General features: G+C 38.0%; 1 protein-coding gene across 2 annotated transcripts in view; it reads left to right on the top strand.

The window, feature by feature from the left end:
* The window catches only part of hspa12a (heat shock protein 12A), a 33,187-nt gene extending 14,315 nt beyond the window's left edge, over positions 1-18,872 (top strand). The window contains exons 6-12 of one of the 2 annotated variants that reach the window (XM_062430357.1): positions 6,865-7,036; positions 7,224-7,232; positions 13,604-13,690; positions 14,875-14,979; positions 15,070-15,328; positions 17,019-17,122; positions 18,241-18,872. In XM_062430357.1, the coding sequence (XP_062286341.1) occupies positions 6,865-7,036; positions 7,224-7,232; positions 13,604-13,690; positions 14,875-14,979; positions 15,070-15,328; positions 17,019-17,122; positions 18,241-18,872 (1,368 nt within the window). The remainder of the gene's footprint in view (positions 1-6,864; positions 7,037-7,223; positions 7,233-13,603; positions 13,691-14,874; positions 14,980-15,069; positions 15,329-17,018; positions 17,123-18,240) is intronic. The other variant, XM_062430359.1, reaches the window with a different exon arrangement.
* Positions 18,873-19,883: the final 1,011 nt, after the last annotated feature.

Genomic DNA, 19,883 nt, shown 5'->3' with positions numbered 1-19,883 from the left:
TCTTTGTCATTTTAATCAAGTTAAACAATGATTCACTTTTTAGCGTGAAACAAAAAACTGCAGCTCCCATGAAAAGTTACTGGTGCAGCATTGTGGCTACATGGTTTCATCCATATCCATAAAATGCGTGTGTCTAAAGTCAATTTTCCACCTTTTTAGCTGTAGTGTCTATTGCCTAAAACTTATAGATTTTTAGGGTTTTCTTGCATTATTACAAATGTCAATTGGATGATGATTGACATTACTTCTATAACAGAATCTAGAAGTTGTGGTTTCACTTTGGCTTAATAGTTTGGTGTCATCTGCATAGAATTAGAGATCAGTAATGATGTTACAGATGATGACCCCTAGTGGTAGCATATAAAGACTGAAAAGTAGTGGACACAGGACAGAACCTTTTGGTACACCGTATTGAAATCCTGTATTAGTTGCTAACAGATGTGTAATTAATGGCTTTGAATATTAATGAGTTGTCAGGACAGATAAGGGGATAATATCAGTAGATTACGACCCAATTTATTGTGGGATTGACTGTATTTTCTTACATAAAATACATAGTTATTTTCAGTGGTGTGCAGTCAAGGGCAGCAAGGCTAGCACTGCTAGCCCTGTCAAAATGTATTTTTTCAGTTTTTTCCATAATTAAAAGGTCATTCTGAAATATATCTGGAGTCAATTACTTGTTCAGTATGCAACTTTATCCAGAAAACGAAAGGTTATATTTTGTGGAGCTCAAATCTCATATGTCCTATAAACGCATCACAGCTCCTTTCCTCTGCTGGGGCCAGCAGTAGTTGCATTGCTAGCCCTCTGATCGAGCTGGACGCTGCTATTGGATGTGTAACGTTGAGTGACCGTATCATCAGCCAATCAAATTTTGATGTGTTATTGACAGAACGCCCTATGTGAAGTAGAGTTTCTAGTGCTGGTCTGGGCGTCGTCATTCAAATGAGCTCTGCTGATTGGCCCATGGGCAGGTGCGTGATGACGCACTGTCTGTTATTCTGGAAAGGTGATGGCGGTTGATTTAACAGCAAGATCAGTAGATAAAGATATGATTGCGGACCTGCTTCAGGTGCCTTTTTCATCATGAAGGTTCGCAGAACGGATTTAATCTACAAGTCATCGGTGAGTGCTAGTTTTTTTTTTTTTTTTAACTTTCTCTGGACCAGATTGGCGCTGCTGTTGGGCTAATATCTCTCTCTATCTTTGTGAAGTAAATTTAGAAGCGTTTTTTGGAGCATGTTTGTGTCTGTTATAGAAATTTTTTTTGCTTCTTTTTTGGTGCTGGCCCTGACTGAATCACCACTGCACGCTACTGGTTATTTTTATATATTTTATATATATTTAGGACACAATTAGTCATATGCAGTGGGGTGATTTACATTCCAGTGATTGTAGCTCTGCAATAGAACAAGCAGAGGTTCTAGATTGGCTTGCAGGGTGTATTGTATACTCTACTATAACTACTCATTCATTATACACAAGGAATATATAGTGATTCCCATTTGCTGTGAAATGTAGTCGTCACAAAAGCTTGTAGTGTTGTCTGCTTCTCCACTGATTCTACTTAGTCTGATCACTTTACTCTTCCATATACACTATCTATAGGGTTGCTCAGCCCAGAATCTCAAGAAACAATGACACCTTTGTCTGCTTGGTGACACGCCTCTTGTTGTATTTATCCTTACAGTCTTGTTAATGGAGGGTCCTCACAAGGAGTCACTTTTTAAGATGTCCCTCCAGACCATCAGTGTATGTGGTCATCAGGGTGTGGCTGTCTGCAGTGAAGAAATAGTCTGGAGGAAGAGAAGAGAGAGACACAGGACAGATGTGAAGGGGGGGGGGGGGGGGGCAAGGGTGTGTGTGTGTATGTGTGTGTGCGTCATTGTGTGATGTGAAATAGCTGAAGGAGGGGAATGATGAGTCGGAAAGGTACATCTCCCCCATAGCATTTAATAAAGTAAAGAGCAAAGACTAGCTTTTTTATATTTTGGCATTCTTGAGGATTTTGGAATACCACCTGTTCACGTGAATGTAAATTGTCAACTCTTTTATTTATTAACTATATATTTACACTTTCTATATTTTTTATTAAGTCATTTTATTAAATTTGATGCGTAAAATTTGCAGAGATATGCTTAGGAAGTGTCTCATATCAGATACTTCCGTTAGTACATTACTGTGTAGTACACTATGTACACTCTGTACTTAGTGTAGTGTGCATATTTCAACAGGTTAGTGTTGTCTGAAATCAAGCACGGCCATTGCACACTTACCGGAAATGAGTTCATTAGCAAGCTAGTGTTAGCAAGCTAGTGTTAGCAAGCTAGCGTTAGCAAGCTAGCGTTAGCATATTTGTGTTATCGTTCATGGTGCCATATCATTACAGACTGATAAATGAACCCAATAAACCAACTGTTAGCTTATATCTGACAACAGTATAGTGGTGCTTACTGTAAAAAAAACACATGGATGATTTACATTTGTATAATGCGGCGATGTTCACCGTAGTTACAACATCCTCATCTGCCATTTCCTTAACCATCACCACCAACGTAGCCAAGATGGTGACCGTCAAGGGTGAGGATAGTGTCCATAGTTCCACACTCAACTTTTTGACTGTTTTGAGTGCCATCCAGGTACTTACAGTACACTGCATCTTCCCCTACTTAGTTTGAAAGTATGGAAAAATGTGCACTCAAAATATTAAATGTAAGTACAGAAGTACATGCATTGAGACACAGCATAAGAACTTAACCAGATTTCTATATAAGATAAATAGCCTTCACAAAAGAAAATCCACATGTAACAGTGTCAGGTCCCAATGAATGTGAAACACCTTCCAGTGCTGTATGAATCATAAAAAAGAACAAGACTAACAGCATTTTTATGTTAACACATGGAAGTCGACCAGAGATTTTTGCTAGTTGGAAAGACGACATGCAATTCATAATTTGCATTTGTGCTCTCCTCCTCCTTTTAGCCATGGTACTGTGTGGTCTGAGATGTGAGTGCATCATTTATTAACTCAGCCACAAATGGTTTGAAGTAAAGCCTAGCAGGCAATGTAAAATGTATTTAAATGGCTCAAAAAATGTTAAATTGCTGCCAAACATCATTCACCTCATTCAAGACACAAAAGTAGTAACACAAACAATTCAGTATTGTTTCCCTTTCTCTTAATCTCCTCGGTCATAGCTTCATATTAACTTCATTAGTTGTGTTCGGTTAAATATGGTTTATTCTGTCTTAAAGGAATAGTTGAACATTTTGGGGAATATGGCCATTCAGCTTTTCATCCAAGCGTAAGATTGGGATTGATACCACTCTCATGTCTGTGTGTTATGATGTGGTTAGCCTAGCTTAGCATAAAGACTAGAAGAAGCAAGGCTAACAGCTAACCCGCCTTTGATAAATTAACTGACTTATTTACATGATATATGGCATTTTTTTTTATCCTTATATGAACAGATTCATTTAATGTTAAATGCTGCAACTATTTCTTGACCAACAACAGTGTATCTACTGTTTCTAGCTGTAGCTTAGCATCACCACTGTGAGGACATGGCTTCAGAAAGCTGTGCACTGTGGTGTCTGGCTGTTTTTGCGAAGAAAAAGTTCCACGTTACTCCACCTAAAACCACAAATTATGATTTTTACATGTTTGTAAAACCAACATGTTCATTATTGAGCTTTAGTTTAGGTTAGTTTTTTTAATTGAAAAAAAACAATGGAATACACAATCAGGCAAACATGGCATCACACATACAGTCTATACAGCTCAGAATTCAGTTACACATAAGAAGAGTGTGACATAATAAATGAGCTATAAAAATAATAATAAGATAATTAAAATATATAATGTTAAAAGAAAAAAAAGGGCGGGGGGTCATATATTTTAGTCAGAGGTTTCATGGAAAATAGTTTCATAATGGTTTAGTAATGAGTTTCTTTTTTACTCATATATAGGAGGAAAGGTGCAATTTGATATTGTAGATAATAATATAATAATAATAACTGTTTATGACTAAAACCTTGGCATGAATGACAAAAATGAATCACATATTCTGCAGCATCATCCTCTGAGTTTGAGTTTTGATAGGAGTACTACAAGCAACCTCTCTCATATTACATATAGTCTTTTGAGCCACAGATATGTATTTGTAAGATTTAAGTGCAGCTGTTATACACAGATGTGAGACTGACCCTCGTTTCACTCTTTGAATGAAAGCAAATAAGCTTTTTTTCAAATAAATGTTTAAAATGTTGTATAATTCATTTTTTCCTTTAATAAATCTTAAATGCAGCTCTGTGAACAGTTCACACTAACACTAATTCACATTCCTGTTCGCCTGCTGCCTCAGTGATATCATCCTTTTGTCCTGATCACATCCCTGGTGTGCATGCTCAAAGAGAAGCAAGAGAGGAGGGGGAATGTAGAGGAGGGGAGAAACAGAGGAGGAGGAGGGCTTTTAGCTGTTATCTGCAGTGTGCCTGGAGACAGGGATGGAGGATGGAGGGGTGAGCTGACAGAAACAGGATTTGATTAAAACATAGACATAGAGAGAGAGAGAGGGTAGAGGGGATGTTGGGCATCCACAGTGACTCAGCATCGGCAGTGGCAATCGTTTGATTGGCTGTTCATGGAAGATGGAGGGAGTGAGCCCTCTCCTGTTAGCACCTCCTCTGATCACATCATCCATTAGTTCTCCAGGGGCCACGACATTACCCCACAACCATTGTTTTACACTAGGATCATGTCTCCTCTGGCTGCTTCTCAAACAGAAAAGCAGCTTATTTAGACTTAGTTGTTATTCAGTTGTTCTCTGGACTGAAAAGAAGCTGAAAAATCTGCCCTAGCAATGACAAGAAACTCAGTCTGAGTTATAGCATCTTGTGGGATTTGATGTTAATGTCTGCTGAGGATGATTTATATCGGCTGTATTTTTCTGTTGGAGCCCCATTCCTCAGCAGCAGCTATTAATCAGTTAGATGAAGTGAATCATGGTCGGTCTATATCATAGCTGATGTTTTGCATTAGTCTTGTCATGACACATTCTTGGCTCTCGATCGCATGGGTGTATCATACTCTTTAAACAAAAGCTATACAACCATCTGAAGTCTTTTGAGGCACTTACACATGAATTCACATGTTCTTGAACTGTTTAACTTTAGTCCCCTGTTGATGTGGCGAGCAGCAAGTTAACAATGTAAATGAAATGGACTTAACAAAAACGTTCATAGATATTAAACATATGCTACAGTAGATAATATAAGATATATTTTTGATCCAAAGCTGTCATCAGTCTGTCTCCTCATCAGGTCATCTCTCTGAGCTCAATGTTTAACCACAGCACACTGTAATAGTTTCTTCTTCTGTAGTTTTTTTTAGTCCTTTATTTAAATAGATAGGCACATTGATATATGAATCGCTTTTTCAACACATACAGAGTAGGTCTGTCACAATAACCACATTTGTTGGACGATATATTGTCTCAGAAATAATCGCGATAAACAATATCATCTTCATTTTATACCACTGATATAATGATAATATAATAGCATAATAATTTCAAGGGAATTCGGCAGAAAAGGGGAGTAAAGGCAGAAAACATTTATATACATTTAATTATATATATTTTTCTATATTTGTTTATCACATATAATGTTTATTTTGTTTTATAGTACACACCATTATGGGCTGTATTGTCTTCTTTACACTATATACACCTGTAGATATATAATGGAATTGACACATCATGTGATTGTCAGGTGACCTGGGCCTTGATCTATTTAAAATAATGACTATACATTTTTGTTTCAGTCTGAAGAGCAACAGGCTCGAAACGTCACTCTTGAGTCTTGATATCCCATTAAATGATACCTGCATTGTTGACACATCCAATAATCGATTTGTGAATTCCTTGAAATGTGCCTCCCTCAGAGAAAAGACTATCTACATGACTCTAGGCCTGTCATCATAACTACTATTGTTTGACGATATATCGTCTCAGAAATAATCGCGATAATTGATATTATTGTCATTTGAAGACCATTTTATAGTACTAATATAATGATAATATAATAGCATGATAATGATTGGAGAGTGGGTGCTACACTTGTGTAAAAACACAGAGTGTCATTATGGTTGGGGACAGAGTTATTTACCTTTAATTCTTCTACAGTCTCCACTCAGGACGTACACAGTGAGGAATGGAGGACACTACTTGCTTAGCCAATGTGACATGAATAGAGTCTTAGCTGCTAATGTTAAGTGTGGTAATACTGAGGTCAATAACATCAAGGCCACGTCCATGTCTCATATGATAAGTCCATATATAGACATGATGTTGATAATTACGTTATTGTATGATAAGTCGATAATGTAATTATTGGGACAGGCCTACATACAGATAAATAAATAGACAATAATAATTCACAGACATACATTTACACAATAAGAAATACATGTGTAAGCATGTTTTACAACACGCAAGAACAACCTGTTAAAAAGTTTACAGATATCCAAAACTTGTGTTTTGGTAATTCTGCTACAGTTTTTACACATTTTGTTTACATAGTGTGTTTTCTGCGTGTCGGTATGGTGGATGTCAGAGTCACTACTGTCATTTTCACATTGCATCACTTTTAATGCCTGACAACTCTAAACATGTGATGTCCTCAACAACATTATCATGTTTCAAAAGTAAATAAACATGAAACTTTATACAAGCCTGTTTTGAGTGAACACATGAACAAAATATGTAGCAAAGAAATACATACAATGCAATTAATACATACAATAATATACAATTAAAAGCTGAAGTTTATTTTCCTGTGTGTCTTATGTACTTTGTATAGTCTGGTCTGGTGTCCCGTGACAACCCAGAGCAGCTCATCATTGCCTTAGAACCCGAGGCAGCATCAATCTACTGCCGCAAGCTCCGCCTCCACCAGATGGTGGACCTGGGCAGCCAGACCACCCAGAACGGATTCAGCCCCACAGAGAACGTAGGGAGCGGGATGACCCAAGGTAAGTCCCATCACTATCTGACATCACTAACATTAAGCTTTCACACAGTGTGTATCACCTAATCATTCACAGCACTGTACTGTTCAGTCGATTTTTCCAGTGTCTTTCTATGGCTGCATCATCAGTATTGACTTTATAACTACTGTAATACTGTTTTTCCTTCTGTTGAATGTTGTTTGTTCCATAGTGTCTCCAGGTCATGGTAAACATGCTTTCATTTTCAATTCAGACACTAAATACAAGAAGGTTTAAAGGCACATTTTATTTTATTTTATTTTTTTAATCTCCAATCTGCTTTTGCTTCTTTTCCATGAATACCCTTATATTCACTCTGAGATTCTATCACACACACACACACACACACACACACACACACACACACACACACACACACACACACACACACACACACACACACACACACACACACACACAAACCATGTTAGAAGATGGAAAGTTCAATCATGAATTATTTACATATCTGGTTTTAATGTTCGAGCCAAATTTCCTCCCTGCTCACTGCTGATGTTTTGAAGTATGTTGAGTTTTTAAGACAGGAAGGATCAGCTGGGTACAGATGTCATCATTTCTCAGCTACTAATGTAATAACGTCCCATGAAAAATAACCAACATATAAGACTTTGTATAATAAACTGGTTAGGAACATACAATTGCAATTTGCATTTGTTTGATAAAAGTTGGTAACATTACTTAAAAAAACTTGACATACTCCCTTTTCAGAACTGTAATAAGTCTATCATTACAGTTTTAATTTCAACAACTGACCCAAAGTTAAACCTGATATCTGATTAGTATGCTAATGTAGGAAAGTCAGTATATTAACAGCAGGTGTCTGAAGATACAGTCCAACAATTCTTGAAATGGTTTTATTTGTTTCTTCATTTCTGTTTGTGTACAGATTAAACTAATGATATATAACTGGTTAATTAGTGATTTTGCTTCCGGTCTTTAAACTAGGCTAAGCTAGGCTAACCACATCCTGATTCCAGCTCTAAAACACAAAGACTGATCTTAATCATCTCAACTCACTATTGGAAAGAAAGTGAATAAGCACAATTTCCAAAAAATGTTGATCTTTCCCTGAACACATGGAAATGCATTATATTAGCAAAATCCAGATTATTACATGGTTATTTAATTAATCAATCAATCAATCTTTATTTATTTATAAAGCGCCAAATCACAGCAAAAGTCATCTCAAGGCACTTTACACATAGAGCAGGTCTAAACCGTACTCTTTAATTTAACATTATACTGATTTGACATTATGGTCAGTTGTTCTAATCATATCATTATTCCTCCACTGCATAAATGGCAATGCAAGAACATACATATAGAAAAAATGCCTCAGAGATGAACGGGTCACTGTTATTTACAGCAAATAAAGCAGCAACAGCAAATCCACACCCCCACCTTTCCTTTCATCACAACTCTGTCACCTTTCATTATTTGACTTTCTTTGTTCTTTCACCATCTTCTAAAACAAGGGTTTAGAAGCTTGCTTTTGGTCTCATATTTACTGTCACAGTATATCACTCACTCACATGTGTGATCAACAGCTTAGTTCTTGATTATCCAAAATGAAACTTGCAAAATAATTCCCTGTATTAATTATTTCTTCTTCTTCTTTTTTTTTTTTAAAATAAATGTTACCTTTTTTTGAAAGTATCTGAAGGTGTTTCCTTGTAAAAAAGCACTTTCATGTGAAGCTTACAGACTCAGTAGATTCATAAGATGTTTCACTGTGAGTTACTGTAATAGTGCATGAGTTTGGTAAGATGCATTTATCCTGTGCTGGAATATGTCAGATAGATTCAATTTGTATCTGTATTCCATCAATTTAATGTTATATATCACAGAATTAAAACCATCAATCATTTCACTCAATAAGTTACCCAAATATCAATCTTAATACTTTAAGGGGTTTGAATTGATTTTATCCTTCAGTCATAAATATAGGCAACACATTGCAAATCAGGAAAAGATGAATGGAGACTGAGGGTGGTGTAGAATGTACAGTGTGGCATTGTACTGCATTCTGGATGTTTGTTATTTTGCAAAGGCTCATAGGAGGCAGGTTTTATAGAAGACTCAGAATGCCTGAATCTACAGTACTTGTTACTATATCAATAGAATGTATTGAAGTGGAGCATATAGTGAGCAGAGTGCAGTCAAATGAAAGTAAACCCACCTAGATCGTAAACTGCTGCCAGCTTCTTCTTATGAAACCAGGATTTTACGAGTGAAACCTAAAGAATTCTCCATCCTCTGAACAATCCAGTATCTCTCTTATTTCTATTTCATGGCCCCTCAAGTCACTTTCACCTGGAACATCATGCTGTAAGGCTCCAGATTAGTACCAGAAATATTCAACTTTTCAACCAAATACTTCCCGGAACTGAACCCAAAAATTCAATCAGATTGTCTTGTATACATTCATATCTGCGTGAGGATTAGACAAAATAGTGCCAACAACATGAGAAATGTGATGTTAAAAGAAAAAAGGATTACAATGTAAGACTACAAGAACTGTCCGTTCCTCATCTTAATATTGAGACTTGTGGCAGACAGTAGTCGTGTGAATTAGGCTCTACAGCAGCCACAAGGTTTCTCTTTTTACCAATCAGTGACATGTTTTTCGTGCAAACCCCTCCCCAGTATTTCCAGGGCCAGCAGGAAGTACCATTTCGAGAGCAGGAACTAAATTTAAATTCTGGTTCCTCTGATTGAAAGGTGATTGAGTTCCAGGGAAATTTCCTGAAGTGGAAACTGGCCAATAGAGAGCATATTGTTCCTGTCCTGGCATCACTTTACTGCCTCCATGCATGTCGGAGAGAACCATGTAGCTTTTATTGGATGCTTACAGGGTCCTTTATGATGATTAGGGTTGGGTATTGTTTAAAACATTATGAAACCAGTATCAATCCAAGTACCCTTAAAGTGATGCTGATACAGTACCAACTGATTACTTCATTCTATACCCATCATTATTTTATCCAGTGTAACAGGCGTGTAGTGTAGCTACACATTAGAGTGTTTAGGTGGCATCTTGGCTGCTGAACTGCTCAGCACACTAACTGAAATTCACCACGACTTCACCACCACAGACGGGTTGTAGCTGTTGTGGCAGTGGGCCAATCACATGTTACATTAAATCTAAGAACGCTTGTGTTGATTGGCTGTGAGCAAGTCCATACAGATAGTCATATTTTCTAGCTCTGGGTGCAAAAAGGATTGACTGCAGGTATCGTTTGATGGGAGACGTTTACCATACTACTTGGTATTAATTTATTGTGGTGGATACCTTTAAGGTATCGAGTACCAATACTCAGCCCTAGTGATGATGAAGCCCTTGTCATATCTCTGATCTCCTGCACCTCCACATTTCCTCCTGCTCTCACAGGTCACCTGACCAAATGAGTCCTGTGTTGCTTGGTCTTTACATTGTGCTATACATCATTAACAGATATCATAGGATCTCTGTAATTCCAATGCTGTTTGTGTTGTTATTAACTGTTTTGTTTGATTTGTACCATCCTCAACAACATTACTGTACTTTAATAATACATTTAACTTAACATGAATACCTTCATATATAGCACAGCTACAGTATAATCTACATCCTATTTCTGCTGTAATTGTTGATAGGAAGATGGATGTTAGATTGCACATGACCATGAATACTGATAGAAAATCAAGGCATGCTCTTGCTATATTATTAGTGTACTTCACATACAGCTTTAGCACTGTTAAGATCCTGAGGGCAGCTTATAACACAGTCAGAGATGCATTGAATCTTTCCTATACGCTGTAAATGCTACAGTGAGTGAAGCCACGTGTCAGTGTTCTCCAGCTCAGGTCTGTAGGAGTTGTCTGGAAATTCAACTTTGAACCGTACTGCTGTTGTTTCCATCAGACTTTCCCATTCTCACTGAAACACCCTCTATCACTGCACAATAATTCTGTTATTTAATGTTTCCTATCAGTCATTTCCTTCCTGCTGCTACTATGTTATGTTTTTTTTATTTTTCTTGTAATGGATGTTTTATTAGAATAATTCAGATTTGAGAGAATATTTTGGAATATAAACACAAGTGATGTATTTAGTGTTGCTGGAATGTTAAGCTGATGTAATGTTAAGTGTAGACCTCTCTCATGCCCTCTGCACAGCTAATGAGAGTCATCTGGAGAGTTGTCTTTCCTTCTCTGTATTGTTTCCTCTGTGCAGGAGGAAATGTCTATTTGACATTTACTTCTGCCAGATCTTCCTGCTATTAGCAGTCAAGCACAGGTCACATTTCAGGTCACAGTCACTCTTAGTTGGATAGCAGGGAATAGTAGACTGCCGTCACTAGAGAAGGAAAAATGATACGTATACTTTTTTTGTAAACATTGTTTTTTCTTTTTTCTTCTTTTTTTTGTGTGTTGTTTTTTTTAACACACCAATACCAAAACGGTTATCATGACACACACACACACACACACACACACAGATGATACATTCAACCTTTTGAGACCTTTGCATTGTTGCCATTTGGACTGACTACAGAAATCAACTATAATACAGTATTAGTGGTGGTGGAGTCACACATAGTGATAAATGATTATTGCATTACCTTGGAAAGAGTTTTAAACCTAAAGTTAGCATAGAGTCTAAAAAAAAAGTCTAACATCTTTTGCTGAATATTTCAGTGGAATCATAAGATTCAAAAGATAAAAATGTGTATGTAACAAAACTACAGACCTCAAAACAATTAGACTATGAAGTGAAATTTGTGCATAACTGCTCCAGTGTTTCATCTGTAACAGACATGCCCAAAAGTATAAAGAGTTGTGTGCCTTCAGGTTTTTTGTTCCAACCAATCAAGAGCATACATGATTGGACCAATCAACTGTCTGAAGACTGAGATCAGTTGATTAAATGAGTCGAGCCTGGTGTGCTCCTGCTAGGCTGGAATGAAACTTTAGACACCCCTGACTTATAAAGAGTGACTATATATTTTCAATATGATTACGCCAAACAAACGAAACTCCAGCACTCACAGATCTGTAGTCTAATTATTTATTGTGGACAAAAATGAACATGTTTCAGCTAGAAGCCATCATCAGTGTAATGTAGAAAATAGAAGAAATGTCAATTTATATAAACTGGTAAGGTTCAAACACAAATCCGCAACTGCCTAGATACAATCTGTTCTAATGATTGAGGCGTGACATCAGTCATCAGTGGAAACAATGACTGATGTCATGAGCTGAAAGATCATGAATATATAAAAGTGAATGCCCAAGACTGGAAACATAGAGCAAGATACTTTATCTAAAGAGAAATACAAGCCAACAGAATAAATGCAAAAAACAACTGCAGCAAAACATAGTCAAGAAATCACCTGTTGCACCACCAGACAAACCAAACATAGGCTCTGGAGATGGCTTTCTGCATTATTTGTGAGTTTCTTGGCCACTGAAGGTTCTCCTACATGTTTGGAAGGGGAGGAGGAGATATCAGTTGGTCGCAATCTGCAGCCTAGCTACTAGATGCTACTAAATCTTACACACTGCTCCTTTAAGATTACAAATGACAAGGTGAATGTTTTCCCATCATTTTCATGGAGCATGAATGTATTAATGTATGAATGAGTTCATCTGTATAAGTTGGTCTGGAATTAACCCTTACATAATGTTCAGGGTCACCCACTTTTACATTTGAGAGAACAAAAAAAAACATGTTTTGGTGCAGAAGATACATATTTTTGTTGAGTGTTTGACTCATTTATTTTTTTTAAAACACAAAAAAAAACACAATTCAAAAATACTGTTTGTTTACATTTAATATCATTCATTGAAAGCATTATGTTCTCCAGTGTTATGTAAAGTTGGATCATTATATCATGTGATATTTTCTTCATCAACAGAAAGTGTAAAAAATGAAATACACTCTTTGCTCCCTGATTCATTAAAGAGTAATCACCAGTTTATTAAAGACTGATGAGGTATTTATGAATGATGAATGAGGGGATACTGTGAAATGCCTCAATATGAACAGTATGTAAGGGTTAAAAAAACGAATAGTGAAAATTGTTATTTTTATGCCATGACATGAGACTCACATGGTTGAATAAAGGTTTGATGAAACACAATAAAAAGGAAGAAGACATCACAGATGAAGTTTTGCAGTGGTAGCACATTGCCAGTGTTACCATGAGGACTGTCTTACAGTCTTGATGTTCTGTCTCTTAAACACATCACTTTCCCTGCATGTTCACACTGTGAGCAACATGAGCAGTGAGTTACACTGATAACAGATTGTCCTCCAGGTTGTAAATTCAACAGTATATACTCATACTAACGAGTAAATCATCAGTTTATTACTACTTTAAATTCAGCTCCAACACAGTCCAACATGATGAGCTCGCACACAGTGTGGACATATGTGCACCTCAACCTGCTGCTTGCTTTACACACTATACAAACCTCACAAGCGTCACACAGCAGAGCTTCACGCCTTTATCACACTCACCAGAACATTCTCTCTCTGTTAACAACCAGCTAAGGAGCATGTTCGGCGAAACCGGCAGAGTCGCACCTTTTTGGTGGAAAATGTCATAGGGGAGCTTTGGTCGGAGCTGGAAGAAGGTAGAGTCTTTCTCTTCTTTTACTCATCTGTTATGACTTCCTCTTCCTCTCACTCTCTATGTCTCTCTCTCTTCCTATAGGGTAATTGCTCTTGCTGTTTCCTTTGCTGCCAGTCTGTCCTTTTACATATTAGATGTTAGATTTTTATAGTGATAGATCTGCTTTTGCAATTTAGAAGGTTTTCAGAAATTATAGAACTGCAGAAAGCACCACATGTTATGATTTTAAATAGTGTGGGTTTGGTTGTTTTTTATATTGTATTATTTTTTCCACCACATGGTTTTGGAACACAATCATCCTGTTGTCATTGTTGTATCAAGATACTTATATACACATATAAGTACAAATAAGTATATATATGTATACAGTATATACAATATTAATCAATGGCATGTGATACCATGATGAGCCCATGAAAGGGTTAGATCATCCAAATTACACATCTTTCACACAGTTATCTGGTGAACGGGTGAAATGGAGGTGAATAGAATACGTTTTTGGCGAATAAGTGGTTAAAAAAATAACCTTTGAAAAATTGAACATCTCCCCATCACTGGAAAATCCACAGAAGTCACTGTTAACAGTTTTCAGGGGAACTATTTCTACTGAAGAAATAGTCTTTCTGACACTGACTTCAAACCTGAGGTTCGGGACCCCCTGAGGGGTCGCAAGATGAGTAATAATAGAAAACTATCTGCATGGTTTATTTACCACCAGGGTTGTGTGACAAAATGTGTTTAACAATAAGAAATGAATTGTACAATTGTTTGAATGTCTTTAGTAGAGTCCCCCAGTCCCCACCTTGTTTTATATGTGAGCTTGGTTGTGTTTTATTTTGTTAATCATGGGAAATCCAAACTGACAGCTGAGCACTTATCAAAGCCAATCCTGAATCCCACTCGTTACTTCATCCAATATTTCTTCTTTCATTGCTTCAGCTTTTGGCTTCATATTTTTTTTCTCTCTCTACCACTCACACACAGCCACAGGAAATCTAGGTCAGCAGAACTCTCTGTGGTTTATTTGAAGAAGCTAAAGTGTCGCAACGAGTCACATCCTCTAAGACAAGGTTCCTAAAAACAGCAGAGTGGTGGTAGATAGGGGTGGTGGTCCTGTTGAGAAAGATGCTGCTCAGTAACATTTTAGACGCCTTCGATGTTCCATTGTGTGTAATGTTTGTGCAGGTGACCGTTACGTGGTGGTAGACTGTGGTGGAGGAACAGTGGACCTGACTGTCCATCAGATCCGTCTTCCAGAGGGACATCTAAAGGAGCTCTACAAGGCCTCAGGTAAAAGGATGTATGACATAGCAGTTTTTCAGCCTGCTTTATACAACTTGTTTAATTTTTATTCACGATCACAATCCGCTCTTTTCCCAGGCGGTCCCTACGGCTCTATTGGGATCGACTATGAATTTGAGAAGCTGCTGTGTCAGATCTTTGGTCAGGATTTCATCGACCAGTTCAAGATCAAGAGGCCGGCCGCTTGGGTGGACCTCATGATTGCGTTTGAGTCTCGGAAGAGGGCGGCAGCCCCTGACAGGACCAACCCCCTTAATATTAACCTGCCCTTCTCCTTCATTGACTACTACAAGAAGTTCAGGGGCCACAGTGTCGAACACGCCCTGCGCAAAAGCAAGTGAGTGAAGTCACATGTCTGGATCTCAAAGACACAATGCTGTAAAAAGAGCTGCATTAACAGCTGTAGATCACCAATTTTACTTTTTAATACTTGAACATTAAAGAAAATGTACTTATTTGCCTTTTCTCCCAAGAGTGAGACGAGAAGATACATGTTTTATCTCGTTGCTTTAACCTCTTTTCAGGATATCACAAGCTGGAAATATTTCTAAAACATAACAGCATTAAAACTCAGTGGCAGACAGACACAATATTAATGGTCATATAACTTTTCACCTCCAGCCATTAGAGCGCTATAACGACTGACTTGTGGGACCCCCATGGAGTCTAGATCTTAATGGCCCTGTCTCATGTCTGTGTGGATTTTCATAATCCAGCAGTGAGGGACATTAAAAGATATTTATAAGGCTGTAACTGGAACCTCGATCTGGCTCTCAGACTACTGTGACGCCTAACTGGAAGTGCTCAGTCTCTCTTATTGTGCTGGAAAGGCTTGGGGAGCGGGGGGGGAGCGGGGGGGGGGGCATCATTAGCACCCTCACTCAATTACATGACTCACATATTAACATACTGTACAATCACACACATGGGATCAGAATACTATGCTCTCTTTAAGGACTCATGATTTACTATAGGCACACTGCATCAGACATACAGTGATATGATGAGTATTCTAACTGGAAACACTACATTTCTCTTTATCTAACCACCAATATCACTTTCTGAATACATTAGAAGCTGTGCAGGTTTACAGTTCTAATCATTTGGATCTACACCTCATCAATATTTACTGACTGATCCTGTCTAACCGCGGAGATTCCCAAGATGGTTGTGTCCAGACATGAATGTGTAGACATTGTGAAAGGCTTTACTAAAAATGTTACAGCCACTACTGTAAGTGAAGTGAATCAATACGCTGCATTCATAATGGATGCAGGAGACAAGTACTTTCATCTATAGTATGTCTTGAGAAGAAACGTTTGATTTCAAAATCAGAAAAAAGTTTATTACCAAGTAGTTTTAACTATATAAGGAATTTTCCTTAGTGTTTTGGCGCATAACAGGAATACTAATATGATCAGATGAGCATCATGTTATCAAGCTAATTGTAACTAAAAACTACAAACAAAGGGTTATGTCAGTTTTAAATGTATAACAATGAAACACAATTCATTGCATTGATTATTTGTTTGATTTTCATTCTATGTGTGATTTAACAAACATATGTCTTATATTTCATACCATCAGCCATCAGACTGTACAACACCACAGCTCCCAGTACCTCCCACTCCCACTAATAAGACTGAGGCTGTCCTTACTGTTTAATCCCAGGAACATTGCACACTTGAATAGTATAAATAATTTATGTATATTGTAAATGTATATAATTACAGATTATTTTAAAGATTGTTTATTGTATATTTTATTTTATTTTTTATCTTTTCACCACTACACGGGTACTGTTTGTTGATTTAGTATTTCCCCCTAGTGGGATCAATAAAGTGTACCTTACATTTATTTGAACCTTATCACCCTGCTTTAAGTGCAGATGAATTCATTTTACACTACATGAAACTGATTCTCTCCTCTCCTCTCCTCTCCTCTCCTCTCCTCTCCTCTCCTCTCCTCTCCTCTCCTCTCCCCTCCCCTCCCCTCTCCTCTCCTCTCCTCTCCTCTCCTCTCTACAGTGTGGACTTTGTTAAATGGTCATCTCAGGGGATGCTGAGGATGAATCCAGATGCTATGAATTCCCTCTTCAAGCCCACCATAGACCACATCATCCAACACCTCAGTAAGCTACACCTCATTTCTTCAAACACTTCAACACACACATATCTCATCATGACATTCTCTATATGACACAGGTCCTGTCTATATCTTATAAAGTACTACATTTCTCAAAATGTTTACACAAGGTACGAACAACCTCAATCCAGCACAGTACCAGTTTGAACCCCTGTTGTTCTGAGGAATGTTTTTTTTTTTTTTTTTTTTTAGTCTGGTTTCTGTTAAAGGGGGTTGAGGGTTGAGTGGGTCTCTCTGAAACCAGCAAAAATACATAATTCATAGATTCCTAAACCAAGGGAAAGTACATCACATTAGTTTAGGATCAACTGGTTTTTGGATTGGTTCGCTCAGATTGTTTGTGACTTGTTTGGCTTTCCTTTATGAGGTCAGTAACTAATATTTAATATCGTCATCTAGAACCAATGCTGGTAGTCTATAGCAACTCAGTCTGTGGAATTCTTTAACCTCTATCAAAGGTATAGTTCAACATTTTGGGAAGTTTGAGTTAGGATGTTACTTGCCTAGTTTGGCATACAGACTGGAAATAGCTAGTCTGTGTCTGTCCACAGTGAAAACATACACCTACCAACACCTCCAAAGCTCACTTATTAACACATTATATTTTGTCTGTTTGATCTGTACACAAACAAAAATGTAACAATGATGATTTCTAGCTCATGGGGGAGTTACAGTTGGTGGTGGAACTACAGTATTTGTTAAAGAACAAAAGTCAAAGTTTTGTCACCAAGGTGAGATTGTCGAGTCTGGTACCAATATGCCTTTACCAAGACCTCAACCTAAACTTCACTAACTATATCTAAATCTGGAGGCACTTGGACAGATACATTCTTGTTTGTCTAGAAAAAGGTTCCAGTATGTAACTCTCCTAAAACTACAAACTGTTATTTGTACATTTCTATTTTTGTATGGACTCAACAATATTTTAATTATAGACCTTTAGAGGTGCTGGTAGAACTCTGGTAGAACTTTGGACAGAGTTGCGAGCTGGTTCCTCCTCCCAGCTGGAAACAGCTAGCCCAGGAGATCACAGTTTACTATATGTACTCTTTCTGGTAACAGTTGGTTGTTTTGTTCATTCAGATTCTGTTTTTTCTCCTCCAGATGATCTATTCGATAAGCCAGAGGTGAGCGACATTAAGTTCCTCTTCTTAGTGGGAGGTTTTGCTGAGTCACCTCTGCTACAGCATGCTGTCCAGAACATGCTCCAGGGCCGCAGCCGCATCATCATCCCCCATGACGTAGGCCTCACCATCCTGAAAGGTGCTGTTCTGTTCGGCCTGGACCCCAGTATCATTAAAGTCCGCCGCTCGCCCCTCACATATGGTGTAGGCGTCCTCAATCGCTTCGTGGAGGGCAAGCACCCACCAGAGAAGCTGCTAGTGAAGGATGGCACTCGCTGGTGCACCGACGTCTTTGACACCTTTATCTCTGCCGACCAGTCTGTATCGCTGGGTGAGATGGTGAAGCGGAGCTACACACCGGCCAAACCCTCCCAGCAGGTTATCGTCATCCATGTCTACTGCTCTGAGAAGGAGAGTGTGGGCTTCATCAGCGAGCACGGCGTCAAGAAGTGTGGGACACTTCGCTTGGATGTGAGTGGAACGGAAAGCACGGCGCCACGCCGTGAGATCCAGACGCTCATGCAGTTTGGTGATACAGAGATTCGCGCCATGGCGGTGGATGTGTCTACCGGACGCACCGTCAAAGCTAGTATTGACTTCCTAAGCCATTAAGTAGAGAAGAGGAGAGATAATGTTACAGAATTATAGGAAGCAAGGGAAATTGAAATATACAGCTTACACACATACACAAACAAACACACACAACAAGCTGGGGATACTGGAAAGTGGTTAAAGTTAATGAATCTCAAGACTCTCAATTTAGTGTGAATGGTAGACGGTTTGTGTGAAAGTGTTCAAACTTCACCTTAAATCAGGCTCAAATTAAACTGTAGAATCCATGTTACAGTGTGGAAAAGGATGAGGCAGCCTGGATGAGTGTGTTGTGTTTTAGGTCAGTCACTTCACTCCATAGTGTCCACACACCACAAACTCATATACCCCATGCTGAGGATATAGCTTTGTTGAGTCGAGTTTAAGAGCTCCTGACATGAAAAGTAAAGGCTTACTCACTGTTAATGCTTCATCACTTCTCAGCCATAATGTATTACAGCTTTTCAAACCTTCAAAGCCAGAAAAACACAGACATACACTATTATATAACCACACAAACATACACATTCAGAATATGTCTTTACTCTATTCAGTTTCTTTAACGTTTTCGGTCAGATTACAACAGATTGTTAATGATGCTGATTTATGCAATGTAATTGTTCCATATGGTATATTATGTGCACTACAAAACTATGTGATAAAAGCTCAGAAGGATAGAATTAAATGCCATGAAGCTTTGTTGGCAAGTATTCACTAAGTATGACATACAGTTCCACTTCACTACACAGTTGTGAGGACCGTACAGTGGATTTGCATGATTCAGACTTTTAACTAGTAACTATGTATACTTCACACTGCTGCCAACCATTTTTCAAAACATAGCATATGATTTTAGATTGAGTTTCTAGATCCTAGACAATAATTAGTAATAGTAATCCATTGAAGTTGTCATGATTCAGTTTTTTGGTCTTAGTTGGTCTCAGCTAGAAAGTCTACAAGAACTAGGAAAAACCATTTCATACAGTTAGCTTACGTTTTTAGCTTGTTCGTATTAGCTATTAGCATTATGAG

This window comes from Scomber scombrus, chromosome 12, assembly GCF_963691925.1.
Source record: "Scomber scombrus chromosome 12, fScoSco1.1, whole genome shotgun sequence".
In the NCBI taxonomy this organism is placed as follows: Eukaryota; Metazoa; Chordata; class Actinopteri; order Scombriformes; family Scombridae; genus Scomber; species Scomber scombrus.
The sequence above is the reverse complement of the archived record's forward strand: the minus strand, read 5'-3'. Positions and strand labels throughout refer to the sequence as shown.